The 13,221-nt window shown below is 45.8% G+C and overlaps 1 protein-coding gene across 1 annotated transcript in view; it reads left to right on the top strand.

Moving 5' to 3' along the window:
• Nucleotides 1-13,221, top strand: part of FKBP9 (FKBP prolyl isomerase 9) — a 43,241-nt gene that overhangs the window by 27,431 nt on the left and 2,589 nt on the right. Inside the window, exons 7-9 of the mRNA XM_065939880.1 lie at nt 4,785-4,971; nt 8,762-8,907; nt 10,480-10,643. Coding sequence (XP_065795952.1) covers nt 4,785-4,971; nt 8,762-8,907; nt 10,480-10,643 — 497 coding nt within the window. The remainder of the gene's footprint in view (nt 1-4,784; nt 4,972-8,761; nt 8,908-10,479; nt 10,644-13,221) is intronic.

Genomic DNA, 13,221 nt, shown 5'->3' with positions numbered 1-13,221 from the left:
GAAATGCTGGGCTCTTCATGGGTTCTCCAACTCATCAGCATTTCATTTTGTTGTAGTTATGTTCTCTTACAGGGTTGATGGAGGGGAGGGGGCAGGCCTTCTGTAAAGGCTCTGGCCCTTTTTGCTGTCTGCTTTGTTTCATGGGGTTCAGCCCTAAGTTTAGAGTGCCTAGATATGTTCCCAACCCTGAAGTGGAGAATAAATTCTACTGCAGGGTTGTGGAAGCATCACTTCCTCAATGGTTTTCTGCCCCCCAACTTCCACATTACGTTTTTTTTTTTTAATTGGAGGATAATTGTTTTATAATGTTTGTTAGTTTCTGCTGTACAACAGCATGAATCAGCTATTAGTATACCTATATCTCCCCCTCTCTTGAGCACATTTTCTTTTAAGCACCCTTTTTCAAAAGTTAAAAGAGAAGCTAATGTTTGACCCATACTCTCAAAGACTTCTCATATATGAGCTCGTTCAAACTTCAAAACAGTTCTCAGTTAAGAACAGGAGGCCCAAAGAGGTTGAGTCATTTGCCGGAGGCCACAATCACTAATTAGTATGGAGCTCAATTGAACCCAGGGCTCTTGCTGCCTGTGGGAAGAATGCCTTTCCATTAGGCTGTGACTTGTTGATACCCATATATGGAGAAGTCCCAGAGCTCTCAGAGGAAACCCATGCTTCCAAGGAGTCATTGAGCTTCCTTCTGGCCCAAAATGCCAGTCAGCTTTATTTTGTGTCATCCGTGTCTCTTCTTGAGAAGGCTTATCTAGTGGAGAAAATTGATGACTACTTTTCTGCATTGGTTATGGGTTTATTCAGAGAGGAGACTGGTACCATAATGAAAAGCTGGATTTCAAGTTTGCTGGTAATGGGGAGGAAAATCATTTCCTCTACCCTTCTAGGTTCTTCTGGCTGGTCTAAGAATTAAATTGGTATGTGACAGATTAACAGGAGAAAATCAAAGTTTAAGGACATGTATATATGGGAGGAATCTAGGGAAAGTGAGTAACTCACCAAAATGTCTGAAGCCCTAGCCTTAACATCATCTTTAGCCAAAGACAGAAGAGGATGTTGGGTGTAGTGTTTTTAGACTTCAAAAGGGAGGAACGTGATTGACCTGGAGAAGGAAAAGCAAGTGTTAGGTATACAGATATTTGTTGGGCCACACAGACATTGGGACCTGAGAGAAATTTCAACTATCAGACTTTGCTAGTTTCCTCCCTGTCTACACACCTAACTCATACTGTCGTTATCTATGGTGATAGCTCCCCACCCCCGCTACCTCCAACAGTCCTCTACATTCTTTAGGCAGTTAAGTAGGAGATAAAAAGGAGAGTTTTCATTTGAGTCTTTTGGGTCTTGCTCTCAACTTGGAATAATCCACATGTCAAAGAGATGTTTTGGGGTGGTAAATTTTGTCCCTCTGCACTGGGGAGAAGGGGCCACCATTTATAGGGGGACCTGTCTTCAGGTTGGCTCATCATCAGTTACTAGAGAAACCAGCATCTGGCACAGGCCACGTGTGTAGGCAGTTACTAATTAAACACTATGATTAAGAGAATTGGACAGTGATGTGAGTGAAGCAGGAACTGATCAAGTAGGGGCAGTACAGAGAGCAAGAGAACAGGCATCTTGAATGTAGTTCAGTCATACAGTTGGCACAGGGAGGTTAAATTTGCATTGGCCCAATGCCATCAAGTCCTTGTCCCTTTCTGGGCTTCATCCGCATGCTTTCTTCAGAGAAGTTAATGGAGCTGCTTAAGATGCAGCTTTCTTTTCTGCCAATCTCCTACACCAACCATGGCCTGCACCCCTGTTGTTGAGTCGCTCAGTCGTGTCCAACTCTTTGTGACTCCATGAACTGCAGCACGCCAGGCTTCCCTGTCCTTCAGTATCTCTTGGAGTTTGCTCAAATTCATGTCTCTTGAGACAGTGATGCTATCTAACCTTTTCATCTTCTGCTGCCCTCTTCTCCTTTTGCCTTCAATCTTTCCCAGCATCAGGGCCTGTTCCCTGGTTGACTCTGCGTCAGGTGGTCAAAGTACTGGAGCTTCAGCTTCAGCATCAGTCCTTCCAATGAATATTCAGGGTTGATTTCCTTTAGGATGGACTGGTTTGATCTCCTTGCAGTCCAAGGGACTCTCAAGAGTCTTCTCCAGCACCACGATTCGAGGGCTTCCTAAATAGCATCAGCTGCTCACTTACAGACCATTTAGCACAGCGTTCCTTAAACTTGGCTGCCCCTTGGAGGGGCAGAACAAAACAACACAAAAGCCCTGGGAAACAAAACAGAACAATACTATGCCTGGTACCACCCTAGTTCAGCTGTTCTCAAATGCTGGTGCATATCACAGAAGAGAATCACCTGACAGGTAAAAGATTACAGAACCAAAGGTGCTGCATGGGAAAAGTCCTGGCCCTTTGTGTTTTCGCCAAGTTCTCCAGGACATCCTGATGGCACCCAAGACCGAGACGGACCACTGCACTAGATAAGCTAAATCTGAATCTTAGAGGGGCACCTAGGTGGGTTTTATTTTCAGGTCATCCTGATTTTTTCTTTTATTCTGTGAATGTGGTGAATTAATTTTTATTGTGGTAAAATGTACATATTTACCATTTAAACACTTTTTTAAGCTTACAGTTCTGTGCCATTGAATATATTCACAATGTGGTATAACCATCACCATTGTCTATACCCAGAACTTTTCCATCATCCCAAACTCTCCATTACCCTCTCTCCCTCCAGCCCGTGGGAACCATCATTCTACTTTCTGTCTCCATGAGTTTGCCTATTCCAAGTGTCTCATATAATTGAAAACATACAATATTTGTCTTTCTGTGTCGGAGCATAATGTTTTCAAGGTTCATTCCCTGTCGATTGTAAGCGGTAACCAAGATTGAGAAACCACTGAGATGGTTCCACAAACACTCACCCCTGTTAGTGTATGCTATTTCCTGCAGAGAGCTGCCCTCGGCTCTGGTTTCTGAGCAGAGTCTGCTTCTTCCTTCCTATGCCAAGCCTTCCTATGGCAGTTTGCAGTACCTGGTTCCTATGGAAAAGATCCTGCATCTTGTTACTGCTCACATCAGCAACTCCCCATCACTAGTGAATATCAGGCACCTGTGTTCTGCTGTAGATGCACAAGCCTCTCTAATTACACCTTGGTAACTTTGGACAGGTGTCTAAACCTGTGCCTCAGTTTCCTCATCTGTAGGTTGGGAATATATGATTATAATGAGAATTAAATAAACTAATACATCTAAAGCACTTATAAGAGTGCCTGGTAGTTAACAAGCACCTACCCATTAAGTGTGTGTTAGAGAGGAAGCAGACAAAAAAACAGAAAAGTACATGGTAGGGGTGTTGGGAGTTGGAAGATCTGTGGGGTGAGGAGGGGCTGTTGATGTTCAAGTATCTCTACTGAATTATGTTGATAGCTGTGTTATTTTCTTGAACAAGTTATATATGAGTTGGTTTGCTTGTCTGCAAAATGCTAATGAAAATATTATACATTCTTGATTCTAAGTATTACTGTTTACAGATCTTTTACATTTAAATTCTGAAATGATTTGGGAAGTGTGGTTAACAACTGATGCCTCCCTAGAAGCTGTCATTAAATTCATGCAGGAACTGCTGTTCCTGAATTTGTGATAATATTTACCCAACAAGGTTGCTGCAGAGATTTAATGAGAGAATGTATGTGAAAAATGCTTTGTAAAGTGTAAAATGCGCTTCCCAGGTGGCGCTAGTGGTAAAGGTCCTGCCTGTCATTGCAGGAGATGTAAGAGATGTGGGTTCAATCCCTGGGTCGGAAGATCCCCTGGAGGAGAGCATGGCTACCCACTCCAGTACTCTTGCCTGGAGTATCCCAGGGACAGAGCAGCCTGGCAGGCTATGGTTCATTGGGTCACAAACAGTCAGACACGACTGAAGTGACTTAGCGTACACACACACACACACAGTGTAAAACATTATTCAGATGTGAGATAATGTTCTCAAAAGTGGAAGTGCAATCACTTTGTGTAGAACAGGACGTGTCAGAAAGCACTTTGGAACTGTTAGGTGTAGCATATCTTAAGGGGTGTATATGGGCCAGTTTTAGCTAGGTGTTTTCCCCCATGATGCTGATGCTGGGAAAGACCCCGATGCTGGGAAAGATTGAGGGCAGGAGGAGAAGGGGACGACAGAGGATGAGATGGTTGGATAGTATCTCCGACTCAATGGACATGAGTGTGAGCAAGGTCCGGGAGTTGGTGATGGACAGGGAAGCCTGGCGTGCTGCAGTCCATGGGGTCGCAAAGAGTCGGACACAACTCAGCGACGGAACGGAACTTTCCCCCATGAAGTTACTGTTGGTTTTGTTTCTCTCGAGCAGTGGTAGGGCACTACCGTGATTTCCATTCTCTAACTGATTTTCTTAGCTCACCTCTTCTAGCAGGAGCCGGGCAAGTGCTAATCCGGCTGAGCTTTAGTTTTCTCATCTCTGATGAACTTAGCTGTGAGTCTTTCAGGCTTCAGCATTCCATGGGGCAGCAGTGCAGTGTCTTGGCTTTTAGTCCACACTGTGCTCCTGACTCTGGACCCTGGACAAATCTGTGCCTCAGTTTCCCCGTCTACAAAACTGAGTTAGTTTACATGTTAGCAGCCCTTCCAGCTCTGTTCTTCCAGCATCCCTAGGATTACATAGCCGGGTCCCTGTGTTTCTCACTGAGGTCTGTGAGGAATACCTGGTGACACCGGGGAGCCAGGTGTCCTGCTGCTATTCTAACTGCCTGTGTCTGTCCTCTAGGGAACATCCCTGGCTCAGCTGTGCTGGTATTTGACATCCACGTGATTGACTTTCACAACCCATCAGACTCCATCAGCATCACATCCCACTACAAGCCCCCCGACTGCTCAGTGCTGAGTAAGAAAGGGGATTACCTCAAGTATCACTACAATGCCTCACTTCTGGACGGGACCCTGCTGGATTCCACGTAAGGGCAGCAGGATTGGTGGGGTGTGGGCCTGGCGGATAACAGTCGGTGTTCCCGTGGCCCCCCTTTCCTTTTCCCCAGATACTCACTGAGGGCTTTTATTACCATGCCTTTTGCACTGTGTATCTTCAGTGTACATCACTACTCCGGTGCACTGTTCTAAGAGGTCGCTCTGAACGGTCTCATCTTGTCCCCTTGAAACTGTCTGAAAAGATCTCGTAACTACTGTCTTTAAAAATTAACCCACAGATAAAATCCAAACTCCAGAGTCTTTCTGGAGTCACATGAGGCTCTCTTGTGAGCTCCGTTCTGCCTCACCAGTCTCCTCTTCTGCTGAGGTCCATCTTCCGCCTCCCAGGGGTTCCATGTGCTGTGGTGCGGGATGTGCACTGCTTTCATCCTTCCTTCTGGCCAACTTCTGCCCTGGTCGAAGTGCCTTCCCTTTTCGCAAGGTCTTTGCCTAGTTCCTAGGAAGAATCAACCGTTCTCACTTCTGTAGTCTCATAATGTTTTATGTATTACCTGCCTTTTAGTTGGGGGGCTTCCCAGGTGGCTCAGCAGTAAAGAATTTGCCTGCCAAAGCAGGAGACACAGGAGACGCGGGTTTGATCCCTGAGTTGGGAAGATCCCCTGGAGGAGGAAATGGCAACCCACTCCAGTATTCTTGCCTGGAGAATCCCATGGACAGAGGAGCCTGGTGGGTTACAGTTCATGGAGTCACTAAGAGTCAGACACAACTTAGAGACTGAGCATGCACACACACCTTACAGTTGTTTTTGTTTCTATCACTGTTGCTGGTCTGAACACCTTAGATACTCAACATGTTTATTCATCTTTTTACTCCTCTGGAGTATGTGTTACTCCAGAACATAACACAAAGGAAGTATTTTATAAATGTTAATTGGGATGAATCTAAAACCATATCACTAGGAATCAGCAGTGTATACTAATATCATGCAGGTAAAAGGAGCTTTGCTCCTTATGTATCTGAATCTTTAGATTATTTATGAAAGTGAAAGTCGCTCAGTCATGTCCAGCTCTGCGACCCCATGGACTGTAGCCTGCCAGACTCCTCTGTCCATGGAATTCTCCAGGCCAGAATACTGGAGTGTGTAGCTGTTCCCTTCTCCAGGGGATCTTCCAAACCCAGGGATCAATCCCAGGTATCCTGCATTACAGGCGGATTCTTTACCATCTGAGTCAAGGTAATATGCTATTCTCTTTGGGAAGGAAACATTTTCAGCCTTTCTTTGTGTCTCTATATAAGTACATCCATTTTTGTACTGAGCCTAGCTTAGAATCCTAAGTTTAGTCTTGAGGAGAAAGAACAGCTTCATATAAATATGTGCTACTGCATTTACTTCTAGATGGAGAGGGTCTTATCTCCTTCTCACCATCCCTTTGTCTTCTAGCCTCAGGTGACAGAGTGTGGCCAGTTGTGAAGAGCTTGAGGGACGCACTCCTCAGAGCATTCTCTTTGGTGCTGTGAGACCTATTTAATGTATTTCATCAGATCTAAAATGTGTTGGTTGTTAGAAGCATCATTTTATGTATCTCAAGAAACTAAGAACGCTGTCAAAAAATAACAACATGATGTCTCTTGTAAGATGTATCCCAAGTCAAGAGATATTAAAATGTGAAAAAATATGCATTGTAGAATCAATGAAATATGCTCCAGCTCCTGGGACCCAGATTTACAGGAGAATCTAGCTTACAACAAACCTCGCTGCACTAATGATTAGAAACTTGTGAGGACAGTGGGGAAGAAGCATGGCTTTCCTTTGTTCTGGGTTCAGTGAGCGTGTGCATGGGAAAGCAAGGTTAGGACGGTCTGTAAGGCCGATGGCCAGCTGTCACTGCTGGGGCTGACGCTCCTATTCTTGTTGGTTCTCCTACAGCTTTGGAAAGGGGAAGTGGGGGTGGGAAATGAACAAGGGAATTTCTTCTCTGGTGGATCAGGATATGCGTCTCTCGTGGGGTGGGGGAATCCGTCTTCCTGCTTCTGAGGCGTGTTTGGCGGATGCACAATATTCTTACAGAGCATGCAGGAGCCACGTGACGCTCCTTCCTCTTTCCAGAGACTCCATTCTGAACCACCGGAGTCATTTGTGTCACGTGTACATTGAGACGAAAGAGCAGTGTTCTGGGCGTCCCTGCGGGTTCTCTTCTGGGTGGAAGTTTCAGAGTAACAGGGTCGTGGCGAGTGCGGCAGGAGAAGGCTTACCTGTGTGGGGGAGGAGCTGCTTCTGGAGGACGGGGTCTGGTCCCACCCCAAGCCCATGGGGGCTCTATTGTCAGCTTGGCAGGTGCTGCTGCTGTTGCTCATTGATCGGGACTGGGAGATTCTGTGATGGACGGGAGAGAGGGGAACGTCGGTGGAGAGCCAGAGAGGGCTGCCCGTAGGCAGGAAGCAATGGGAAGCCGGGAATACACAGAAGGAATGATGAGAATGTCCGAGACAAAAACTGGCAAATCAAAAATAAAAAGATGACTTGAGGGAAAAGAATGAGCTGGTTTTTAGAGATGACACGTAAAAACAAGTTGCTTGCTTAGAGGGTTCTCTTCATGTGTGTTGAAACTGGCCTCAGAAAAGAATACACACTTGTTATTTGATAGCTCAATGAGTTCTTGCATATTCTGTAAGATTTTGAAACCCAATAGTCCCATGGGAAGTTGCCCAGGGTCCCTGGAGAGAGGCAGTGTGAGGGCGCCTCTGTGCTGCTGACAAAGGACGGGTTGTGTTGGGGTAGGGCAGAGGACCAGCCCTCCCTCGGGCCTGGGGCCAAGGCATCCAGTGCACTGGAACTGGCTTTGTTTCCCTTTCACCCCAGGTAGGACAGAGGCAAACGCTGCTTTGCATCTGCGCCCCCAGGAGGCTCGGAAGCCTGAGAAGGAGAGGTGAGGCAAAGGGGAGGTACCTTCCTTGTCACCAGCTGGTGATGTATATCAAGGGGGTGCCAAGATAGCCAGGAGGCGTTTCTTCTTTGGATTTGAAGAATATTCCCATTGTTTGCTTTTAGGAAGTGATAGGAATGCATCAATTTGAAAATAGATTTACTTTCAGTACTGATTGAGGTGACTTTTATTTGGATTCCCTTGGGATTTTGGACATCAAGGCTCATTAAAACCATGGCCTAAGTTAACTGTTATTCTGGAGTCATAGACTGTTATAGGCACAAGCATGTCACACTCTCAAGGCTGTCCATTTATTGAGCTCTTGATGCTTGCTCTCTTCTGTGTCAAGCATATTATATGCTATTTAGAATGTCCTGTGTGATAGCTGTTATTATCTCTGTTTTATAGATGAGGAAACTATAAAATTATATTTCTGTCAAATTAAGTGGCAGAACCAGGATTCAGACTCAGGTCTTGCTGAATGCAAATCTGGGTCTTAACTACATTACATATTTTTAAAATTTTCATGAAAATTTCTGACTAAAATTTTAGAACACTGACTAAAACTTAGTGACTTAGCAGGCATTTATGCACATCCCACTTGTTTTGCCAAATGTTCCTGTAAGGTCTTTTATAGCAAGAGGATTCACTGCAGTATGCCTCAAACTCTCAAACAGTTCCTCAGTCGTCCCTTGATTTTCACCCTGAAACCTTTGACGATTACAGGCTGGTCGTTTTGCAGACTGTCCCTCAGTGCGGGTTTGTGTCCTTATGATTCCACAGGGGTTCTGTATCTTTGGCAGAAAGATCACAGAACTGACATGTTCTCAGGAGGACATGCTCAAGTACCAGTGGGTTGATGGCCTAACCAGAGATTCTTCTGTTTCATTTTCAGGTGGAATTTAGGCAAAACGTATAACATCGTTTTAGGATCTGGACAGGTCGTGTTGGGAATGGATATGGGTCTCAGAGAGATGTGTGTTGGAGAGAAGCGGACTGTGATCATTCCTCCCCACCTGGGCTATGGCGAGGCTGGCGTGGGTGAGTCTGTAACAGTAGTAAAAGGCGTCTGGGACATGGTCATTGTTTGTATTTTGTGCTTTTTGAGGTTCTAACACAATATGCTTCTTCCATTTAAAACCCCAACCCAGAAAATCTGTGGTTTTTATTCAAATCTTTAGCATTTTTGTTTCAAAACCCCATGAATTTGGTGTAAGTGCCATGTTAATGGGATTAAGCAGGGGTTTCTGTGGGAAAAAAAAAAAAAAGAACAACAACAAAAAAACCAAACAAAAAAAACCCTTGACTTTTCAAACCCACGCGTGGGAAATGTCACCGAAAGGACTTCCCAGGTGAGCTAGGTGCTTCCTTTGGAAACTGTTTCCTGGGACAGTGAAATGCTGAAACTGTAAGCTATCTAAGGAGATTTCCTTGTGGAAAAGATTGGTGTCAAGTTGTGGAAATACTGGTGGTATGTTGCCCTCACAGCTATTATGGTTTGAATCATGATTTTGGCCAAAATGAACCCTCCTCATGGGGGTTGGCGGGAACCCCTTCTTTTTCAGTTCTTGTACTTCTGCTGTCTGGAGATGGAGTAGATGGGAAGTGCTATTTTACAGAAGTGATAGGCACTTTGATTTTTTCAAAATTTTTAAATAATTGGAGAAGATATACTCTATGCTATTTTCCCCAATCTGAGAAAAAACACTTAAAAAAAATGTATCCTGTAAGACCATACTCCCATGACATATAATTACAATATATAATTTAAAAATAATGCACATTGCATTTGTTTATAGTCACACACTTATAAGTTATTTTGGGCCCATACTATATATTCTGTTCTAGAATTTGTGTTTACAAATCATATCATGGCTCATGATTTTAAGGCATAATGTATTATTCTTAAAGTTCTGTGGTTAAATCTATTCAAAAGTTCTACCATTGTAGTCTCTGCTAGTTGCTTTTAAGCTTTTTTTCACCAAGACACACAGTAAGAATTACATTTTATCTCCCAATTAGTGTTATGCATAAGCATACAATTTATACCTAGTATATGTATACATATGGGCTTCCCTGGTGGCTCAGTGATAAAGAACCCACCAGCCAATGCAGCAGCTGAGGGTTTGATCCCTGCTCCGGGAAGATCCTCTGGAGAAAGAATTGGCAACACACTCCAGTATTCTTGCCTGGAAAACCCCACGGATAGAAGAGTCTGGTGGGCTACAGTCCATGGGGTCACAGAGAGTTGGACATGACTTAGTGACTGAACAACAATAGTACATATGGATTTAGTTTTATATTTATATAATTAATACTAAATTTCATAAAGCAGTATCTATCCTTTCTATGTATAATGTACTCTGATTTTATTCTATCCCTTAATTTAAAAAACATTGGTCACCATTCTTTAAATTGATTTGAGACTCACTGCCTACAGTTTGGAAAAGCCACTTGCTGAGGCTGAACTTTTTTGCTGTCACAAGAGATGCCTCTGTCACAAGAGATGCCTCCATCCATGAGGCTGCTGGAGCCTGGGTGTTGGGGCGGGGGGCAGAGGGGCGTGCTCGCTGCCCTGTGGTTAATGCCACCTCCACCCCTGTCCTGTGGCAGATGGAGAAGTGCCCGGCAGTGCAGTGCTGGTGTTTGACATCGAGCTGCTGGAGCTCGTGGCTGGCCTGCCAGAGGGGTACATGTTCGTATGGAACGGCGAGGTGTCAGCCAACCTCTTTGAAGAGATCGACAAGGATGGTGATGGAGAAGTCCTCCTGGAAGAGGTAACTGACCTTGTTGAATAGAAGTGGGGCCCAAGGAGCTCAGGGAAAGTCCCTGGGCTGGGGCACCCATCCTGAATGTGAACCCACTCAGAGTGAGGATACTGCTGCTTGCTCCTTGTGATCTGTAAACTGCACGCTCGTGTGTCAGGTGCTTGAGCACACACACTGAGTCCTCTGTTGAAGCTCACAGTTCCTCTTTGAAGAAACTGAGGCCCTGGAGAAGGAAATGGCAACCCACTCCAGAGTTCTTGCCTGGAGAATCCCAGGGATGGGATCACACAGAGTCGGACAGGACTGAAGTGACTTAGTAACTAAACCAACTGTTTCTCTATGTTCTTTCCCACTTGTTGCTGTGCTATGTCTCTAATGATAAACTTTGTACCTGCATTTACAAAAAAAAAAAACAAAGAAAGAAAACAAACAAAAAAAAAAAACTGAGGCCCTGAGAAGTTCAGGGCTTGATTCCACGGCTCACAGATCTGGACTCAGTTCTTCGTTCCTGGGTGCTCACTGCGGCCTGCATGGTGCTAAGTATTTTTCACATATATTATCTTGCTTGGCGCTCATGACAGCCATGTAATCACCCCTATTTTTCAGAAGAAAACAGCTGTGCACAGAGAAGGTAAATGGCTTGCCCAAGTTTGCACAGCCATCTGGTGGTTTGTAGATGTCTTGATCATCTAGATCCTATGTTGTTTCTCCTGTATGAGACCCCCCTTTGTGGAGCTGGGCAAGAGAGTCTTTGTCTTGTCACGGCTCTGGGGAGTTTCAGGCCTCTGCCTGTTCCCATCTCCTAGTTCAAGGACGCGGCTCCAGCCTTCTCCCCTTCTCTCTTCTGTCGTCCACGTTTCCCCAACTTCTGGACCATTCCCATTAGCTTAAGAACATGCTGCTGTTTTCCCTTACTGATGCATCTTTGCATTTATTTTTTTTGCTTTCTTTACAGCAGAAGCCTCAAGAGTTGTCTGTCTTTCCTGCCTCCAATTCCTTCCCTCCTAATCTCTTTTACACCCAGTCCTGTTGGGTCTTTATCCTCCATACCCACTGAACTTGGTTTCTTGCTCAGGCACTGAACCCAATGGTCAGTTCTCAAGCCTACTTTAGCACAGCTGTTTCCTTTTTGAGATGCCTTCTTTTCCTGGCTTCTGCCTCACAGTTTCTCCAGGTTCCTTCTGCCTCACTGGTAGCTGCTTCTCCCAGTGCTTTTCAGAGTGGAGGCCCCAGGCTAAGTCCTGAACTTTGCTCTCCTCCCCCTTGATGTCATCCCTTGGTGACCCCCTCCCACCCTAAGGCTTTATCGTCTTCATCCTGATGGCTTCCAGATTGGCAGCTCCGGGCCTGTCTTCTGTCCTCTTCACACCAAGGTATCAGTTGCCCACTTGACATCGTCATTCACTGAACCCCCAATATCCCCCCAAACTTGCTTCACCCAAAGCCTTTCCCATTTCATTCGATGACAGCACTTACCTTCCAGTTGCTCAGGTGAGAGCACCCAGTCATCTCTTCTCTCCTCTCACAGGCTAGATTAAATCCATCAGGAAATTATTCTAGCTCTTTCTTGAAAATATACCCAGAACCTGACCACTTCTCACCACCTCCGCTCCATAGCACCTCAGTCCAGTGTCCATCACCTCCCGCTTGGACCTCTGCAGAGGTCTTCCTGCTCACACCTTTGCCCCTCACAGCGGCCAGAGTGGTCCTTCTAAAAGGTGAGTTGGAGCAGGGCTCGCTTCATCTCAGAACTCTGCAGAAGCCTCCTGTCAGGCAGCATTCCACAGGCCCCAAAGCCTTGTAGTTGTCCAGGCTGGAGACAGCAGAAAGAGCCTGGAGATGGTGACAGAGACATCAACAACTTATTGAACAGGGAATCTTCCATGTCTGCAGCAAAGGTCCTGGAGTGACACCCCCATGGTGTATGGCAGATAGGACATAGCAGGAACCTTTACTACCTGGGGGAGGAGGAGGCTACCATTAATGGGGGAATTAATGTCCTATTGGCTCATGCAGTTACCAAGGAAACCAGCAGCTAGGACACGACCCTCACAGGCCCTCAGGTTAAGACCATCATGAGGGCAGATATTTCCCTTTAATAAACTAGCAGGTGGAGCTGTTCTGGCATAAAGAGGACAGCGATCACTAGCGGGGGCAGGGTTTCTTGTGAGTAGGGCGTACGTGAAGCAAGGGCTGGCCGAGCAGTGAGAGAGCAGCTGTGTTGGTTGGCCTGACCATACATCCCTTTATTTTCAAAGTCTCTGCGGTGGCCCACAAGGGCCCCCCAAGGCCCCCCACCGCCTGCTCACTGCCCCTTCCCCTCCATCGACTCTCCCTTTGCTGTGCTGTAAACACACTGGGCGTGTGTCCACCCGGGGCCTTTGCACCGGCTGTTCTCTGCTCAGCAGACATTCCCCCTAGGTAACTGTCGGGCTTGTTCCCTCACTTCCTTTAAGCCTCCATACATGCTTCTCTTTAGCACTGTGCTTTTACCCTGACCACCAAACTGATACTTAAACCAGCTCCCCTGCCTGGACTCTTCATCTTCCTGACTTGGCTCCACTCTTGTTTCTCTGGAGCGTTTTAC

This window comes from Muntiacus reevesi, chromosome 6 (assembly GCF_963930625.1).
Source record: "Muntiacus reevesi chromosome 6, mMunRee1.1, whole genome shotgun sequence".
Lineage (NCBI taxonomy): Eukaryota > Metazoa > Chordata > Mammalia > Artiodactyla > Cervidae > Muntiacus > Muntiacus reevesi.
This window is presented reverse-complemented; position numbering and strand designations above follow the sequence as displayed.